Source organism: Pavona decussata, unplaced genomic scaffold (genome assembly GCF_977016875.1).
Source record: "Pavona decussata unplaced genomic scaffold, jaPavDecu1.1 SCAFFOLD_286, whole genome shotgun sequence".
NCBI classification, from domain to species: domain Eukaryota; kingdom Metazoa; phylum Cnidaria; class Anthozoa; order Scleractinia; family Agariciidae; genus Pavona; species Pavona decussata.
Window position 1 is genome coordinate 939,640 of NW_028145687.1, and position 20,225 is coordinate 959,864.

At 38.2% G+C, this 20,225-nt stretch overlaps 1 protein-coding gene across 4 annotated transcripts; it reads right to left on the reverse strand.

The window, feature by feature from the left end:
* Positions 1–1,331: 1,331 nt before the first annotated feature.
* Positions 1,332–20,112, reverse strand: LOC146455080 (N-acetylglutamate synthase, mitochondrial-like). Of its 4 annotated transcripts, none has more exons than XM_085094667.1 (15): positions 19,990–20,112; positions 19,625–19,864; positions 17,574–17,696; positions 15,212–15,450; positions 13,962–14,021; positions 11,869–12,068; positions 11,086–11,279; positions 10,082–10,181; positions 5,768–5,861; positions 4,714–4,791; positions 3,711–3,798; positions 3,411–3,505; positions 2,839–2,892; positions 1,934–2,019; positions 1,332–1,530 (listed from the first exon to the last, which is right to left on the reverse strand). In XM_085094667.1, the coding sequence occupies exons 2-15, from the start codon at positions 19,808–19,810 to the stop codon at positions 1,469–1,471; spliced, it is 1,659 nt and encodes a 552-aa protein (XP_084950793.1). In that variant the 5' UTR covers positions 19,811–19,864; positions 19,990–20,112; the 3' UTR covers positions 1,332–1,468. The 4 variants fall into 4 exon arrangements, with proteins under 4 accessions (XP_084950793.1, XP_084950794.1, XP_084950796.1 ...); XM_085094668.1 differs by having other exon boundaries at positions 11,869–12,053; positions 19,990–20,111; XM_085094670.1 differs by having other exon boundaries at positions 11,086–11,166; positions 11,891–12,068; positions 19,990–20,110.
* Positions 20,113–20,225: the final 113 nt, after the last annotated feature.

The following is a 20,225-nucleotide window of genomic DNA, read 5'->3' on the forward strand; positions in this document are numbered from 1 at the left end:
ACAGTAAGACAAAGTTTTTAACTTGTGTCTACGCAGTTTTTACACCTAATTCAGTAGCATTGAATTGTTGAAATCATTAATCCGATGTCATGGGATGTCAGTAACCTTTTTCCTTCTTTACACTGTGTAATCCCAATAAAAACTAGAAATTGACGATTTCTCTGCGGGTCCTTTCAAAAATAGCACGCTTTGAACAACATATATTATCTCGACTACAAAAATATTGCCATTTATTGGCCGTTTTATGCTACAGACGTTAAACTCGTCTAAGACGTTACAAAAACGGAAAATAAGTTAAACGCATTTTACGTCTGACGACTGAGGAAGGTGCTTCCTTTTCTTACTGCGCATAAGTTCTGCGCATCTCAGGGTGTCTTAAGAAATCAGAGCCTCACAGACCAGTGCCTACTAATTCAAAAGATTTTTTTTTTCGCGATTTATGAATATGTGGGAAAAGAAGACCTTGGCAAGGTCTATTAAAATTCAAAGAGAAAATTGGGAGAAACCACGCATTTTCTGAATTTCAATAAATCTTGCTACGATCTACTTTCCCCGTACAGTGATATTAAAACGGTGCAAAAATGCCCGAGGCTCTGTATTAAAAAGCACCGTCCTTAACGTCTCCTGTTAACTGCGTCTTGACGACTTTGAAAACGACTCAGACGTTCAATGCGTCTAGTATTAAAACGAGACGCCGCCTAAAGGGCGATTTAGACGGTATGATTTTCGCTTACGACTGTCGCATGCGATTTCTAGAGCGCGCGCTGCTTGCGTCATGTAAAAATCGTACACAACTCTCGTCACTCAACGTTGCCTATACACTACAATTGCCGTAGGATTTTAAAACATGTTTTAAAATCCTACGACATTTTTTGTGACGTACACGACGATCGTAAGCGAGTTGTAGGTTTGATTTTACACGATACAATTCGTGTCGTAGGCATGTCGTAAGCTTGTCGCATGCGACAAAGTCGTACCCTGTAAATTGGCCTTAACTGGGACGAACGTAGCTCCGATATCGCTTCCTTCCTTCCTTCCTCTTATTTCGTGCTTCCGCCGTATTTACTTCTTCGTTCATCTCCGTTAAAACTCGCTTGTTCGACTGATTTTTCCTTTCAAAAACGTTTCCATCTCGATGTCTTGTCTTTCTCCAAGACGGCGAGAAATAGACTTAACAAGCTGCGAAATAAGCAACGTCTCCGCCGCGCTTTAATTCATGTACGTAGATTTGTTTGTATAAAATTCATTTGACACTGAGTTTAGTCGTGTCCATTATTCTCCGAGAATAGAAGAAAGTCTTCCTTACTAAAATCTTTTTTGTCTACTTGGCCGTCTACTTTACAGTGTCCCCTTTTTATCCCCGGCGACTTCAACGTCCGTGACGGTGAATGGATCTAGACGACTTTAACGTCTGTAGCATTAAGCAGCCATTTGTTTCATAAATTAATTCTGGAACTGTTGGCATTTGTCACAGAAATTTGTGATAGGCATTTGAAGGAATGACTCGCTCACCGCTTTTTCCTTCATCATCTGAAATTTAAAAAAAAACCTAAGTGAGCAATTATAGTGTCACTCTCAAAGTAAACATTAAAAACTACTAACTTTTGAGTTTCAGGACAAACCTTAGGTCTGGTTATTTAAATGACCTCAGACTATACCGCAAGATTATGAGCAAGATAATTGCTTTATTAGTTAACACATTGATAACAAAGCACGGTTTTGCGGAAAAGCTGGAGACGATCTTCTAAGGTCGTTACTTCTTTAAAGCACTCCGCCATTTTTCTCCCCAACGCACGAAATTACGTATATCACAGGAACGACTGGAAAAAAAGCCTTTCCATTGGACACGGAAAGTTTCCGGAATTTCCAACTGAAAATTTTGGCTGAACGAAAAGTGTCCCTAGGCCTGACTCAGATTATTTGTCATACTTACGAGGCGCTACAGGATCAAAGGAGGGTGGAATGTTTTTAGCGTGCTCAACAAGCTTGTGCGTGAATGCGTGATCATGGACCCCATACCTGTTGAAAATAAAAAAGGAACGGAAACTCTGATCAAAGAAAGCTACAACGAAATTCGGTTGGTATACATTGAATCTTTGGCCAATTTTGACATTAGAGAGGGGTTTTGTTGATGAGAGATTCTCACGAGTCAGCAATTGTCTGTAAAACTGAACAAAAAATAGACTGTCTTGAAAAAACATGGCGGAAGGGAAGTGGTAGTAGGGAAAAGGGGTCAGACTCACGAAGCCCTACAAAGTTAAGATGTTTCCTAAGTATACTATTATATCTGAATAGTAGTCTGTCGTTTGTCCAATAATAGGCTTTTGTTACGAAACAATATTTACAATAGGTTCAACTCCTGATAGGAGCACTCGGATTTTTTTTTCCAAATGTGCCTGTGTCATTTACAGATTAATACATCATTCTCAATACTTAGGATACAACTTAACTTAAGAGAGCTTCGTAAAGCTGGCCCCTGAATTATAACATAGGTGTCGGGAGAGATGAAGTAAGGGGAAGTCCAAACTTCTCAAGTGAACATATTTAAAATGTTCAGAGGCATGGTCATGATTTTTAACAAAGCAGCCTTAGCAAATCGTCATTCAATTTGCAGGGAGAGGGGCTGAAGGTTTGGGGAGGCCTCTTTTGTGGTCTTCACCATCGAGGCTGGAGAATGAACCACCAAGCTTAGACTGGTTTAGGAAGAGAAAGTTAAGGAAAGGATTCTAACGTAGACATGTCACACGTATGGACCAGTGGTTTTCGGCACTTAAATCTTAATTTGAAACAGCATCCTCAAACAAATATAACAAAAAACAAAAAAAACTGAAGAGTTACCAGAACACAGTCCATTCACCATTTGCACAGCTTCCATCACTCCTGATAAAATACCTGACAAAAAATGCATTAGATAGTTAGGCGACGCTCAAACATCCCTGCATTATTTTAAACCGCTGAGCGTAGATCAATTCCAAACTTCAACACCCCTTCCTGGGCAAAAAAGCTCCAGATAGGATGGGATAGGATAGGATAGGATAGGATAGGATAGGGATGGGATGGGATGGGATGGGATGGGATGGGATAGGGATAGGGATAGGATAGGATAGGATAGGATAGGGATAGGATAGGATAGGATAGGATAGGATAGGATAGGATAGGATAGGATAGGATAGGATAGGATAGGATAGGATAGGATAGGATAGGATAGGATACGATAACTTTATTTATACACGGTTTTTCCATCAGCTACATAATTATCATTATCAACTATCTATCGATCTACCTAACTAGGATTATAAAAGTTAAAAGTTATGAATTTTACGAGTGGTGTATTTTCCAGTAAAACACTCCTGTCTATATAATAAGTACGTTTATTTACACAACGAATTAGCTGATATAAAAAAACTTACCAAGGATTAATACGATTTGTCCCTCGTGATCGCCAGAATAAACTCGTAAAATCCTGTTTCAATTTTTTCCACAAATTATCACTCGTCCCAAGACCCTGGACCAAAATAAACATTTAATGCAGAACAATTGTTAACACAAACGTGATTAACATCCTGGATGAGAAACGAAGACACCATTGAAACCATGAATGTTGAATACTGAATGACAGAAGCCATTTCATGCTACTTTTGCCATGCAAACGCCGTCTCAAATCTAAGGAACTCTTTCCCAGTCTTGGTTCACTAAATTTACGAACATACCTGACTTTTTCTGCCAACGGTAAATTTATCCAGATATGGGACACTTTCTATGCCTTTTTCACTTGTGATCACAGCTGCTGCACTGTAACTAAAACAACAGAAAGCTGCTCACAATTCAATGCAGACACCAAAAGGGCGAAAATAACAACACTTGTTATAACATATCTAGATATCCACCTAGCAAATTCAGTTCACCTAAGCATGCATCAAAATCTTGTTGAGCACGCTGATGGCATAAGCAAACTTGGCCTGTTTCTTGTAGAAAAAAAATTCTAGCACGAGTGGTCTAGAGCGACAGAAAAGACATCTTCAGTCAAAAAAATTGACAAAATTAAATTTTATAAGAACAAAAGACTATCGTGCAAAAGAAGCTAAGACATCTTTCATTTTATAGAATTTTTCATGCTGATATTTTTTCCAACTTTTTTCCCGCTTTTCTTAAAGTTGTTCATGGTACATATGGGTACATTTTTACTAGCAATGCTACAAACAACTGGCTCACGTATTTAGCTGTGCGTATATGATCGAGTTATGATGCACTTAGGAAGTTTGGAGAGCACTCAAGAAGACACACTTGCTGGAGACTACACTTCACTAGTGCTCTCTAAACTTCCCGCGTGCATCGTAACTCGATATACACACAATAAAGCATGAACCAATTGTTAATTGGCACACCAACTACTTGATGGCTTTACGGCTAACAAGTAAGTGATAAGATAAGATCAAATTGGGACATGGAAAAAGGGTACCCAGGCTCGCTTAAAATGCACTTCTTATGGAACGTCCCAAAACGAGAGGGATACCATTTCCAATTAATTCCCTAACATGACTAAATACGACTGAAGTGCATGAAAAGAACATTGCTGTTGCCTACTTAAATTTGTCCCCTTCTTGAAAATCGCTTCTGGACTCAAAACAGAAAACGGAAGCAGAGAGGCTGACAACGTTGCACATGGTTGTTCTTGCTTGGAGTCAAGGTTTGAACAAACATAGGCCAACTAACCTTTCAGTAACATACAAAGTGTGAAGGCGCTGACCCAATGTTGTGAAGTACTCAGCATTCAGAGGTTTATTGAATGACCTGAAATTGTAATAGACCAATCACTCAGACCTTAAATTAAAATCAAGAGTCTGTTAGCCTACAGACCCCCTGGATTTGTTTGACAGTACTGCAAGCCTTATTGCCACAACGCCAGAAATTATCCCGCAATATCTGACATGCTAGAATATACACTACAAGACAAAGTTGTTTGATTATTGTCAACTGTTTTGATACATTTCTGATGACCTCTATTTCAACTGGCCAATAAAACTATGGACTTTGAGAGGTAAGCTGACAACTATACCTCCCACATCCGAAGAGTTGACTGTTAGACTGCTCTGTTAGGGAAGAACAACATCTACTAAGAGCAGCTGTCTCTACTTTGAATTTTAAGCCGCAATTACCAAAAGACCTATATCGTGCTAGGTTAAAAGTCTAGCCTGTGAAGGATCTCTTAAAATAAACAGCCAAATACTATGATGTCAAGATCACAAGAAAGGCTTTCACAATGGGACCACCTTGTCAACCCTCCATTTACCAACGGGCTTTGGGTGACTAGAATATGGTGGGTGTATTGAGCAGACCAAAGGGCATCACAGCAGCCTGCCTGGCTAGCCTCTCTCTTTGATCAAACCAAAGGACATCACAGATTAGTCACTGAAATTTAGTGGGTGTATTGACCAAACCAAAGGGCATCACAGCAGTCTGGTTAGCCTCAACCATTGATCAATTCAAAGGGTATTACAGCAGTCTTTGTCTGGCCTGCAGTTCGCACTGAAATGTGGTGAGTGCATTTGTGAACATTAATAGGAAAGTCATGGTCTAAGCAGTCTATTTAGTTGATCGCAGGTGGAGCCTCTGTATGTAGACATCTTTCTGGAAACGTAATGTGAATGGTGCTGTAAAAATGTCCTAATATGGTACAATACATCCATATCTTCTCCAGTCAATCTGGGTAATGTTTACATTCCATCGGTTGTTTTGGGCGAAAACAACTGGAGGCTGTATCACTTACTCTATCAGAAGGTTCTTGAGCTTCTCAACATCAACGGTACCAAGTGTATGGTGTTTTTGAATTTTTTCTGGTCTGAGGAACATTGTTCCAGAACCTAAAACAAAACACAAACAATAGTACTTTTACATATTTAGGGTGTCAGAAGTTTATTGAAATGTTATATGCCGGCTGTTTCACAAATTGTATGACGTTTGTTTTCTATTTTGTTGCTTTCTTGTTCTCATTATTTTAATATAGTGTAGGCTAATAAGAAATGTTATCAAAGTTATGATAATTAAACTAGAATATTAAGTTACCATCACTGGCGCCAGATTTACCACATGTTCTGTGTACAAAATAAAAGCATCATGCAAAGAACACTTGCCTTGAAAATTTACGGGATCTTAACGATGATAATGACCTTGAATTCTTTATTTTGTAATACTTACATCTCTAACATTAAATTACTAATTTACACGTCTACATACATAGACACAAATATGCAATCATTGCATTGAAGTTACAAATAACATGAATATTACTGCTAAGAAAGATTCTGATACAATAAATTATTAAGACTGCATGCATACTTCACAAAACTATGCTGTAGAATTTCCTTACATACTGTACAGGAATTAGATACGTTGGTTACTTGGAGCTTAGGAATTAGTAAGTCACGAAAATGTTACAAAGACAGGTCTGCAGTGTTAATTATGTAAACAGCCTGATATGAAAATGAAGCCTATGACTTTCAAATGCTTTGCTTTAGCTGTTAAGTGAGGTAAAGATGGCATTGATGGTTTAGTAGCAATTTCACCCACGTGTGTCAAATAATTCCAAACTCTTTTAGCCAAGAAATTAGGTAATGAAACCCAGAAATGTTTCTTTGGTGCACGTACATCTTTTAGCAATTCATCCCCAAGTAAAAATAGATTTTGCACATGTGAATTTCAGGAATTCCATGAACTATTAGAGACAAGAGCTTGAAAGTTCCTTCTCCCATTATACAAGAATTTAGTTCTCATAAAGAAGCATCTTGTAGCAAAGAAGCAAAAGACAATAGTTTTTAAATTGCATTCTTTCAAGAAGGCAACAGAGATATACATAATTCTGGAGGTGAAAGGAGAATAGAAAGAAAGATTTCACACATACCAAAACAAAGGTTGGTATAAGTTCTATACTTACCAATAGCCTCTAACCAAGTTGAGTAGGTATAACTATTCACGCCCATAGACCTGCTAGATGCTTTGTGGCGAGAAAGCAGAAAGCATAATGCAAATTACAGATGACTGTGAAAGTTAACACTACACCTAGCCAAAGTTGACGGGAAAATTAATCCATAAATATGTCCCATATTGCAAGAGTGCAAAAGCGACTGCAAGTTACTTTTAAGGGTGCATCTGGTGCAATAAACTTGCACTCCAAGCCCAGAGGATTTAGAGTGCATCTTTAAACGTTTTCTGTCACTTCTTGTCAAGGTTGTAAACTTCCCATGGAATGTCGCCATATGTAAACAAGTCAGCTTCTTTAAAAAGTTGATGCTGTTTACTTATAATGTTGATGGTACAGCAAAGGAAGCCAGAACATTAGGGCGATGGCTGTTGACTCTGGTTTACCCAAACAATGTACTCTTTGAAAGGAAATTCTTCTGTGGGAGTTGCCAATTTTGAGTTCTTGCGCCAAGAAATTACCTCTTGTATCCTCAGGCTGGGTGTCATCACTGCTGTTACTTGGCCCCATCCCTTCTCTTATAATAATTAATTTAAGTCCTCGCTAATCCTGCTTTAAGCTTCCAGAAAGAGGACCTCCATCCATTTCTCGAGTTTTAGTTCCTTGGCTTTGTAGTTATTCTTTAGGTCCAAGATGTGGTCCTCATTGAAGTTGATGCTGTCTCTAAGGGCCCTTCCTTCCTGTAAATCTTTCAGGTCTTACCCTTGATCTCTTTCACATTTCTCAATGCTGGCCTTTCTAATGCACTCGTTATCAAGGCAGCATTCAACAATGGTCTGCTTCCCCCATCAAACACAGTTTGGGTCTAATTTTTAGATTCATGTTCTCCTCCATGGCTGTTTTGTAGGGATTGTCTTTTTCTGTACCTTCTCTGTTTCTTTCCTCTTCTGGTAATGAGGGAGAAGATTTTTCTCAGCAGCAATTAGCCATCTATGTTCGCACCTTTTCCCAATCGGAAAGGATAATGACAATGACGATTTGTTGAGATTCTCTTTTGCAATGTGCACATTGCTTGAAAAAAATCCACTTGGTACACATCCTTTTAAATAGTCCCATTTTTCAAATCCAACAGTTTGAAATATGCAAAAAAATGCCGGTTTCTGACAGGTTAAATTGCAGTGGAATTTAGACACAGTGCAGTGAAAAACAGTGAAACTGGATCAATTGTACCACACAATATTTAGTGGTGCAAATTATATGCTGGTCCTGACTAGGTTAGAGGCTAACAAGCCAAAAATTCAAAGTTCCTTGTAAAGGATGACAGACATTCTAAGATGAGTGCCATGTTAATGAACCTTCAAAACAGAGCATTGTTTTTGTGAAACAATTGAGTTGTTAGTGTTTCAACACGAAGGATGTGATAGGTTACGATAAAATATTACGGCAAGTGATAGATGTGCAGGTATGTATATTGTACCCACAAACAGTAATTGAAGTCTGAGGTGTAATCAAGTATTTCTTTAGTGATGGGAAGGTGACACAGGGTCGAATCTTTAAACCCAGAAATTATCGCATTAGGCTAAAACGAGACTCTCCAAAAAGTCCAGTAGGAAAGGAGGCAAGGGAAAAAATATCTCTTTCTCTGAGTAAAGAGTAAACGTCTCAGACCCATTAATAGTTCATGAAGAGAAAACAAAGGAACTACTATGAAGGAGGTTTGGAAATGAGGCCTAGATAATTTATTATAGAATTTGATGAACTTTTGTTTTGATTTTCTCCAAGAATTATCAATGGTTTGAGACGCTAAAAAGAGTGTTTCATCCTATTTCCAAACACTTTGAAGTTTGTTAAAAAACAAAACTTGGCTCTGCCTCGTTTTATCAACCTACTTCACAGTGTTTGGAAATTGGACAAAACACTCTTCCTCGTGTTTGATTGGGAATTAAAGGGTTTTATAATTTTTAAAAGAGTACATAGGCATGAGTGATCATTTTCCCAAATGAGTTAACAGAATGACAAGATGTTCATTGTTATTATTATTATTATTATTATTATTATTATTATTATTATTATTATATTATCAGGTTTCTGGTGAACAAGTAAATGACACTACACTTCTCAAAGGGCTGATTTAGATGGTAAACCCTTGTTGTGTGTGACATCAGAGGCCTAAGATACAAATTGCTTTGAAATGAGTGGATCAGACCTACAGCTGTCTTACAATAATTGTTGCACACAACACATCATGTTTTGTAGGGTGATGACAATAATTATTGTTGGTAATGACATTTATTTAATGGTCGAAGGTCAAAATTATTACTGCTGACTCAGTTTACTTTACATAATAGCCTCTTAGACCTACCTGTAGAAAAAAGAGAAACTGAAAATGGCAACATGAAAAGAAACACTGGCATAGTGGTCATTAAAAAGTACAGTAAACCTTTGATGAAATGTTCCCTCTAAATTGTTCAAGCATTTTTGACAAACGTCTATTTTGCTGATTTAAGGACGGTGCCTACTAATGTCGAAGTAGTTTTGTGCGGTTTATGACTTTGCGGGAAAAGCAGATCTTAGGAAGGCCATTTGGAATCCAAAACGAAAATTGGGGGTAGCCACGCATTTTTCAGAGACAATTAAGCAATAATATCTCCAAAAGCGCCAAAATATAAGGCAATGTATGGGATTTTTTCCTAAATTAAAGCTTAATTATCTCTGAAAAATGCATGGTTACCCCCAATTTTCTTTCGAGATACCAAAAGCGTTTGCCAAGTTCTGCTTTCTCCGCATAGTTTTAAACCGCGCAAAAATATTCCTGTATTAGCAGGCACCACCCATTGGAAACCCGAGTATCTCGAGATGCGCAGAACGTATGCGCAGTAACAATAGTAGGCACCGTCCTTTAAAAAAAAACCCTTTACGTGGCTAACAGCTCCTGAGCAACATATCAGTGTTTTTTCCACAAGCATACCGAATGGAGTGGAAACTCTTATCACCTGAATTGTTTCTGCTCAAAACTGTTACCAGCTTATTTATGACAGAGGCTTTTGTATAAGACTCTTTGTGATGAATTGTGTCTTATTTCAGTCGCACACACTACAGAACTCACTTATGATTAAGGTGCAGGCAATCTAAATCAGCCCTTTGGTGTTTAAGGCTAAGACTTACCATTATGTGTAAACAATTCAGGGATTAATGAGTCTGCACTAGTGATAACAGCTGAGGAGGACTCTGGTAAAGTGTTCAGCAGCTTAGCAATTGAAATCACCTGGCAAATTGAGCGACCATTTAGCAAATAACATAATTATGTAAATGGCATAAAGATACAAGAGAAGGTACAATGACCTGGACAAGAAGGAGGATGCCTTAACAAAATATTAATGCCTAATGACTTTTGACGGGAAATAATGAAATATCAGTAGTTTGAAGGTTCACAGGTTACTGATGTTTCAGTAAAAAAAACAACAACAATATTTTCATTAATGTGCGTGATCTTGATGGTTATCGAACATGTCATGATAGGCCACCCAACTTTTAAACTTTAACTGTACACAAGGGGAACTTTAGCATCTGTAGCTGTCCACCAAAAACACGCTTGATGAACAGAGTATGTTGTCCAGTCAATTAACTGAAATAAAAATTTGTTCTACGCTTAAGAGATTTATCTTAGTCATGGTTTAGAATGGTTCTAATTTATTGTATCAATTCAAAAGGAGTTGCCTTCTATAGTCCAGATCTAAAAGCATCTGTGATCAAAATAAGACCACAAAAAGGCAACTCTCTTCAAATAGACACATACAACTGTAGATAATCCTTTGGTGTCACATCTCACAGGGTTCATACTCTTTTCAGCTCTTGAAATTCCATGACTTTCCATGACCTTTTCCATGACTTCTCCAAGTTTTCCATGACCGAAATTTAACCATTTTCTCGGAAATCATCTTTCTCATTTTGGGTATGTTTTTACTATTTTCTTCGCAAAAAAAAAAAAAAACAATTTATTTTGTACTTTTTAATAAACATCATTTTCCATGACTTTCCATGACCAACACCTAAATTCCATGACTTTCCAGGCCTGGAAAATGAAATTCTAACATTCCATGACCCATACGATCCCTGCTCAGACAGTCTGTGCTCTGATGGAACCAATGCAATGTCAATTTTTAAAATACCTGTTTCATTGTTGTCTCTTTGTGCCAAGGTTGTTGCAGCAATTCTGCCAGATCATCAGCAACATTGACATTGCCAAGTATCTTTAAAATAAACAAGAAAGCCATGTTTAAATGAATGTAAATATATAAAACATATATTTTGAACTGTGGATGAAAGATCAAATAGAAGAAAGATCCTTGCAGCTCCCAGTTGGCTTGATAGCTTAGTTGGTATCTAGAGCACTGCACCAGCATCGGAGAGGTCATGGGTTCGAATCCCGCTCAAGCCTGAATTGTTTCAGGCTTTCTTTTTGCAACTGCTTAAGTTGCGTACTAACTGCAAGGATCTTTCTTCAATTTGAAAAGCCATGTTTGTACATGAAAGACACAGCTTAAGGAAAGATTGCAGACATGTTTTGCATTTTGCAAGTTTTTAGCAGATTGAAAAGTGGTTTCTGAGTGAATGTAGTATTGCATCAGTTTTGCATGATTTAAGCGGACTGAAAACCAAGGATCCGAATAATATTTTCGGACCCTTTGTTTCTGAGTGAAAGTAGTATTGCATTAGTTTTGCATGATTTAAGCGGACCGAAAACCAAGGGTCCGAATTTCGGACCCGTGGTTTCTGAGTGAATGTAGTATTACGTCAGTTTTGCATGATTTAAACGGACTGAAAACTCTTGGGGCCGAATTTCGGACCCTTGGTTTCTGAGTGAATACAGAACCATCGTATCTGAAAACAAGGGTCAGTTAGAATCTTAATTCTTGGGACACAAATTTAGCTATCCGCTGAAATCGAGAAACTTTTAAGGAAAATGCCACTCACGTTTCCTTGTCTATCAAGTAATCCGCCAGTGGTATTGAGGAACATGACTTTCATTGGTTGTAGAATGTGAGCTATCCTGACAGCTGCATCATTTGAGTCCACACAGAGCACCTGGCCTGACGGAGATTCCCCTACTGCCGTCAAAACAGGAATATGTCCAGACCTGGAGATATCAACACTATATTGACCGCGTGTTAAGTGTTTGATGGCCATAAATCCGTACTATCTTTGTTTACGGGTGCAGTTTTGAGAACTTTGCATACGGCAAAAAAGAACTTTAGTCCTAAATCCCTAGAGTAGCACATGGATAAAGAATATCTGCTGCTCTTCTTAACATCTTTGTATTTTCTATGTTCTTTGTTTTTGCGTTTGGTAAACAGCTTTGTCACGGTGTTAAGCGCTTTGTATTACCTAGTTTATATGCATGTTTTGTTTTTCCATAATCTGCATTCACAAAGGATAACGTCAATTTCAAATTACTTTCTTTAAATGTTCGAGGGATTCGTTCATCCACAAAAAGGAAGGCTTTGTTCCTGTGGCTTAACAAGCAAAAGGCGGACATTATATTTCTCCAGGAAACCTATAGCACAAAAGTTGAGGCTATCTGGAAAACACAGTACAAAGGTAAGATGTTTTATTCTCATGGTACCAATCACAGTCGTGGAGTTATGATCTTGATAAAAGATGATTTGGAATTTGACCTTAAATCGTCCGTATTAGACACCGAAGGTCGTTACATTTTGATTAATGCCACTGTGCAGGGATCGGACTACTTATTTGCTAATATTTATGCACCAAATAAGGTTCAAGAACAATGTGAATTTTTTTGTTGCCTGGATAAGTTGGTAGAAAAGTTTCACATAAGTGCTGAGCAAAAGATTGTACTGGGCGGCGATTATAATGCGGTTCTAGATCTGGAATGGGATGGTTCAGGTGGCAACCTTACAAAAAAAGATTCTGTAAAGTACATTCAAGATATATGTTTAAACTTTGACTTAGTAGATATTTGGCACGTTAGAAACCCAGAAAGCAAACGTTTTACCTGGAGGCAAAATGAATAAGTCCTATTATTCAACGGAGATTGGTTGTGATTACTGGTTGTTGAGTGATTCGTACCAGGAAGAAGTAAAAAATGTTCATATAATTCCCTCCATAAATTCAGACCACTCGGCTATCGTGCTTCATTTTAATAGCATAGAAGAACAAAGGCATGGCCCATCTTAGTCGAAATTTAATGCAAGTTTATTGGATGATTCTGATTTTGTTAGGTACAACGGAAAGTGTACCAGTGTGGCGTGAGGAATTTATTGAGGTTAATGATATTAGAGAGTGCTTTGGAACTTAATTAAATACCGAATAAGGCAAGTGACGATAAAGTATAGTAAAGAACAAGCTAATGCAAGAAGACAGAAATTGAAAATTATAGAAGACCGCAATAACAACATTTACAGCACATGTTGGTGGACCAATTCCAGTGCATCAGACAAGTTTGGAGGATCATGCAGTGGTTCAAGGTTGGTCTCTGGATTTGACGTATTTTCTTAGATGAGAAAATGTACTCCTCGTTGACTCTCCCTGTCTACCCAGGTGTATAAATGGCTACAGGCAAACCATTGTGCAGTTCCACCCCATGGAAGGTCATTGGAAATTCGTTGGGGGAGGGGGATCTTAGAAGTCAAAATTTTAGAACCAAAGTATGAAGCTAAACTGGAATTTCCTGGGGGACAGGTGGTGTAAAACAAAAAGCCTTCCATGGGGGGAGTATGGATATTTTCTGGAACTGCACATTACTGATTAGGTCAACTACCTCAAGGCACTTCATGCTGGGAATCCTATGACGTGCTGAGTTCTGCTTCTGATACTTCAAGCAATGCATTGCATTCCATGTTGATGACCTTATAATAGTTTAAATTCTTAAATTGTTTTGTTTATTTGCAATTTTAACACTAGAATTGAATTCCTCACTATGCAGACTACTTCTTCATGTCATCATGTATCCACAGTCTCTACATGTACATACAAACATGCCTTCATTCAAGTGCATGAAGTTTATCGGGCACAATTTATTTACCTTAGGCATTGCTGTAATGGTTTCACATCCACCCTGTCTATCCTTCCATGGAAAGCACCCCTGAAAGAGAGATTCCCAGCCATTAGTTGTCATGTACATCACACACCCAGAGGTGAATCATACTGACACAAGGTCGTCATTCAAAGTGCTTTAACGGAGTGAGATAGGTAAGGTATGTAGATTGTTAGTCACACTATGAGCCTCTGTGACCCACGCAACCAGAACCTAACCCAGTTTCTCCAGCATGAAGTAACTAGGGGAAGTGGTCAAAACTACTATACTCAAACAGGACCCACCAGACCCCAAAATAGATGGTGGCCTTTTCCTGCACCCCCATTCATTTCCTCAACCTCAAAATATGTTGTCTTTATTGCATAGCCACGCCTCTACCCAACAGTAAAAAATGACAGTGAGATTCAAACCTCACCTTTCTTGTTTACCTGGCAATGCTGACTCTTGCTAGCTGAATATTTGTGTCAACTCAAATTTTAAAGCCAATAAAATTTTGTCGGTAATGTTCCAAGATAGGTGGTGTCTTCAATAACCCCCCCCCCCCCACCCCAGACAAGGAGGGTCCTCTTCGAACAAACTTGTTATGACCAGTTCGCTAGGAGTATTGCTACTCCCCCCTGGATAGGATCTCAGGATTACCCCCAGTAATTTGTGGAAAGTACCCACTTTTAAAGAACTGGGTGAAGAGAGACAACATGGAGTGTCTTGTCTAAATGTCACACAACATGACAATTCAGAAACCAACATCACCATGGCCAAAAGACCAGTGTCCAATTGAGAGTCTGACATGCTAACCACTACATTACTGTGCCTTCTACTTAATGGAGTGAACATGAGAGAAGATAAGATTCGGGTCTTCGTTCGTTTTGTTCCTTGAGTTTTTAGTGAAAAATATAAGCTAATTTGTCAACTTCAAACTTGAATTTCTTTGTTTAGCATGTCCCAGTACGTATATAGTTTGCTCTCCAGCACAGTGGATTTGGTACCACGTGAGCATTAGCTGCAGTTAGGGCCCAGTACAGCCAACTCCCTTTATTGCAGACACCGGCCTTCGGGACTGCGAGTTAGTGTCCTTAATAGTGAGAGTCCATAGTCGCAGGAATTTAATTCAGTCAAACGTCTGTAATTTATCTTTGCAGGGATTTAGTTGCTGTCCATACTATTGGGGTGTCCGTAATAGCGAGGTGTCTACAAGGAGAGAATTGACTGTATATTACTGTATGTTGCACATAGCTTACCGAGAATTCTCAAGCTCCAATACAGATAACACATGACCTGAGGTCATAAAGGGTCGTGCCCTGCTACCATGCTTTTCCAGCAGATCAACAAACCCTATGTTGTCTTCGATCAGTTTAGCTCTTCTCTGTCTGAGATCTGAAGTGTGGAGGTCATCCAGATGACCATCTGAGCCATGGACGACAATCACAGGCATTCCATTGCGATAAAGAAAAGCCAAACACGAGGCAAGCTTATCTAACTGGTAGAGAAAAAGATTGAAGGAATTTGCTATTAGTGTAGGGGAAATACTTCAGAAATGCAACTGTTTGTCCTATCTAAAGGGGTGAAGTGGATTCCCAAAAAAGATGCTGGTCTCACATTTTAAAGTGCCCCTAACCCTTCAATTTGTTTTCTTTTGGTAGATTTCCATATCTGTGAAGAACTCATTTTCGAAAAAGTTTTTTAGAAATATTGAATCCTTTTTATCTTACGAGCATTAAAAGTTACTGAAATTTTTAAATTTTTGCGCGCTTTAAGCCCCGCTGGACAAATTTTTGTCTCGTGGGCTCATTAGGAACGAGCCAATGAGAAGCGGCCGATATTTGACTCTTTCTTAGCTGTGACGTAAGAAAAGGATACCAGAAGGATTCAGAAGGAATCTTATGCATGCTGATTCCTTTCTCTACATTTCGAGAGTTGCTGCATCCAAAACCCACACATTTTTCAACCATTTTCTCCGTTTACAATTGAAGCATTACCGCGAATCTTCAGATATTTTTGCATGATGTCCTTTTCTTACGTCACGCTCCACATTTGGCCGAGTGGGGGACTAATGCGAACGATAGGTGAAAATATCGACAAGACTGCCTTCACTTCTAGCGCTCGTAAAAAAAAAAAAATTCAATATTTCTCAAAAATTTTTTCGAAAATGGGTTCTTGAAAGATATGGAAATCTACCAAAAGAAAACAAATTGAAGGGTTAGGGGCACTTTAAAGAAAAAAAGATTGTATATAATAATATTTAGCAATTATTCCCTGAAGTGGAGGTGAATATTTTAGTGATGGATATTTACTGAGCCGCGAAGCGGCGAGGTAAATATCCATCACTTTCACCGACACTGAGGTGAATAATTGTTTTAGTATATACCACACAAGCTGAATAACTAGCGGACCAAAAACTTATTTTATTTCTGACAATATACCGACAAATGGTGTGAAATTTTAAAATCTTGCGTGCCACGTGGTAAGCGAATTCGTATCGTAGAAGTTCCGTCTCGTTTTCTTGCAGACAAATAAAACTTTTGGAGACACTTGTTTAGTTCCTGCAGTGTCATTTCTTCAATTTTTCTGTGAAATTTGTCTTGTTATTGAAACCATGCTGAAAAATATTAGATGTTTCACATTTGTTTTCATTGTACTTTTAGTGCTCGGCACTTTTCGTAAACAAGGGATTGTACTTTCATTTCTCCCCTTAGAATATGAGGTTAAAAAGATTAAATAAATTACCATTTAATGCCGTCAAACCAAACTTTGTTGCCATTTATGTATTGTTTTTAACAGCCGCCTCGTTTATTGAAATAATTTCCTCTTAAGTAACTGTGGCAAAACGAGAAGCCATCTTGTTTCTCTTTGGCTGCTCAGAGGTGAATAGTACTTGGCTAATCACCTCCGAGCTAGCCAATCAGTGCATGCGAAAAGCACTATTCACTTGTATGGTATATACTATTTTAATTATCAATATTCTCTTTTATGAAAGGATTTGAGTGCTAGTCAGAGGGTTCTTAGTACACTGGAATTCCATACTTTAAAAGAGAGTATTGATAAATATTATTATACATGTACATAATTGTAACTTATTTTTTCCTTAAAAATGTGATATTTATATAGATTAATGGTGCATTCAAATTAGAAAATGACTGCATCAGCAATGATTTGTAAAGGTTATAAAACCTGGCCAAACTATCCAGGGGCCCATTTCTTGAAAGTCCCGGTAACTCACCGGGCCCGATAAGTACAATGTATATTTTTAAATGTTTTTTGCCAATTACACAGTGATTACAGACATGGTACTTGGCCAATGTTTTCATAGATTTATAAGATTTTCAAATTTAGTATTCAAAGCTAACAAAAATTGACTTCTGTTAAGAAACATTTATCACCAAAATCGCTTATCAGGCCCGGCAAGTTACTGGAACTTTCAAGAAACTGGCCCCAGGTGGTTATATATTTAAGCAAGGGGGTGCTTGGTTTGACAGTAATAATATTATCCATAGCATTAATAATTGTCCTTTTAGTGCAAATGCTATGATGGATGATGATGGCTATGATAAATTATGAAAATGAAGACAATGACGATTAATAATAAACTTTGCCTTAACATACCATGACTTCATTGTTCATAATTTCTGAATCCACTTGAACAACAGCAAAAGGCTGGTCAGGTGCAGACTCATGATTCTGAAACTGCCGCAGCCAATAGCGTGCCTCCTTTGGATCTGTACCAATCTGGCACAAAAAGGAATAAAGTACAACTGTAATTAAATATATTTTATAACAATTTAAGAAAGAGATGTACCACAAGTTTGTCTTAAGTTTATCTAGATAAAGTTGAACAATAGCAAGTTAGACTGCCACCAGTGTTCTGGTACAGATGTTCTGATATCACTCATTTTTTCTCATTCCTACCCATAGTAGTGAGGTTATTTCTGTATTGGAGTTTCATGTGCTTCTTGCATGCATCAAAATACACCATGGCCACCATCTTGGAAGACCGAGAGAACCTAGAAATGAGTCATCCTCCATCTTGGTAATACCTAGAAGTCACCAGGAGCAGAGGACTTCTCTGTTTTGTGTAAATAAAGAGTGAAAAACCTGCGCGACTCCCTCGCACATGTTTTAGCATTTATAAATATTTTAGCTTGCACGAGGATATCTTTCAGAGTTATATTGATTTTTTCTAAGGCCTGCACTACTCCTGTGTATTTATAGAAGATTTGATAGAGCCTTGTATAATTTAACCAACCTATGTTCCACATCAAAGGTCATTTCTGCCTGATGAGTTCTATTTCTCCTATTTTTAAATATCTTCATTTTGAATATGATCTTTTATTCTGTGTGTTTAGTAACAGTGTATTTAATGCCATATAGAACATTTCAGCTGGGTTTGGTTTGGCTTGTTTTTCACTCTTTATTTACCCAAGTGAGGTTGGAAAAGCCATATCCTTTCCATCCCGTCAATTACTAAGACATGACTCTGATAGTTACCCTGGGGGTGGGAATTTGACTACCATAGGTGCAGGGGTGGGGAATTTGACTTTGGCTCCCATTAAAATCTCAAATTCCCCTGGGTCTGCCTGCCCCCATCCCATCCCCAACCATTGCCTCTTCTAGAAATCGTCTTAAATCATGTTGCTGATGGTTAGAACTAGGAAACAGATTCTTGTTTGAAGAAATAACTTGTCAATTTCTGGAAGTTCTGTTTTAAAATGTCCACACGCTGTGACAATTTTATTCCTCGAAAGGCAGTGAACAAGACGACTAAATGACTGTCCGAAAACTTGACGTGTTCTTCTCATTTAACGTTTAATATAAATGTAAATTTGAATCAAATAAGCTTTCAGCTGTGTTTAGTTGATTTAGCTGTCGTTCCTTGTTAGGAAGTTAAGAACTTATGTCCAACGATTTGTTTCGTGATCTGTGGTATCATACAAATTGGCTTACGTCTTCTCAGCTATTGTTCAACCATTATCATTTACCCAAGTGAGGCTGGAAAAGCCATATCCTTTCCAACTTGTCAATTACTAAGACATGACTCTGATAGTTACCCTGGGGGTGGGAATTTGACTTCCACAGGTGCAGGGGTGGGGAATTTGACTTTGGCTTCCATTAAAATCTCAAATTCCCCTGGGTCTGCCTGCCCCCATCCCATCCCCAACCATTGCCTCTTCTAGAAATCGTCTTAAATCATGTTGCTGATGGCTAGAACTAGGACACAGATTCTTGTTTGAAGAAATAACTTGTCAATTTCTGGAAGTTCTGTTTTAAAATGTCCACACGCTGTGACAATTTTATTCCTCGAAAGGCAGTGAACAAGACGACCAAATGACTGTCCGAAAACTTGACATGTTCTTCTCATTTACAATATACATGTAAATTTGAATCAAATCAGCTTACAGCTGTGCTTAGTTGATTTAGCTGTCGTTCCTTGTTAGGAAGTTAAGAGCTTATGTCCAACGATTTGTTTCGTGATCTGTGGCATCATACAACTTCTCAGCTATTGTTCAACCATTATCATTCAAATTGCGAGCAGATCCTCTATAAAACTAAATGGCGTTTGTGGAACTGCGTGATCCAAGTTACACAAAATTGAAGATTTGTACAACTTGAAGAGGTTACTTGACTTCGCATCGCGTTAAGAAGTTGCTAAAGCTTACCTCTTCCAAAAATCGTCTTAAATCCTGTTGTTGATGGCTTGAACTATGAAACAGCTTCCGGTTTGAAGAAATAACTTGTCTTTCTGGAAGTTCTGTTTTGTGTCCGCAAGCTGCGACAGTTTTATTCCTCGAGCGGCAGCGAACAAGACGACCAAACGGCTGTCCAAAAACTTGTGTTCTTCGCATTTATAATAGATTTAAACGTAAAATAAGCTTATGCTTACTGTGTTTTGTTGATTCCTAGAAAGCAAGTTAAGAACTTGTAAGTACGATTTGCTTCGTCATCTGTTGGCCGGCATCAAACAAATTTGCTCACGTCTTCCATCCCAAACTTATTGTTAACAAAACAAAGGAAGGCTACCAACCATTCTCATTCAAATTGCGAGCAGATCCGCAATAAACCATTTTGTAATAGCGTTTTTGTCAATTTTTTTTCCATGGACTACTTTACCGCAGACGAGAGACTTTTGGCTTGTTCCCAGTTCATTCCCCGTTGGTTCAGTTGAGAGGCTCCTGATTATTTCCCTCGATTCTGATTGGTTCTCTTGCCTCTCGCACGGCGCTTTCACGTGTACCTGCTATGTTATGAATTTTTCGCGCC

Excerpts from the sequence above, each read along its gene's own strand:
- LOC146455080 (XM_085094667.1), bottom strand. The coding sequence starts at position 19,810 with ATGCGAAGAACACAAGTTTTTGGACAGCCGTTTGGTCGTCTTGTTCGC. Across the intron at positions 14,022-15,211 it reads TTGGAGCTTGAGAATTCTCG|GGGTGCTTTCCATGGAAGGA; the intron begins GTAAGCTATGTG and ends TCTCTCTTTCAG. Across the intron at positions 12,069-13,961 it reads CCATTACAGCAATGCCTAAG|TGTTGATATCTCCAGGTCTG; the intron begins GTAAATAAATTG and ends CGGTCAATATAG.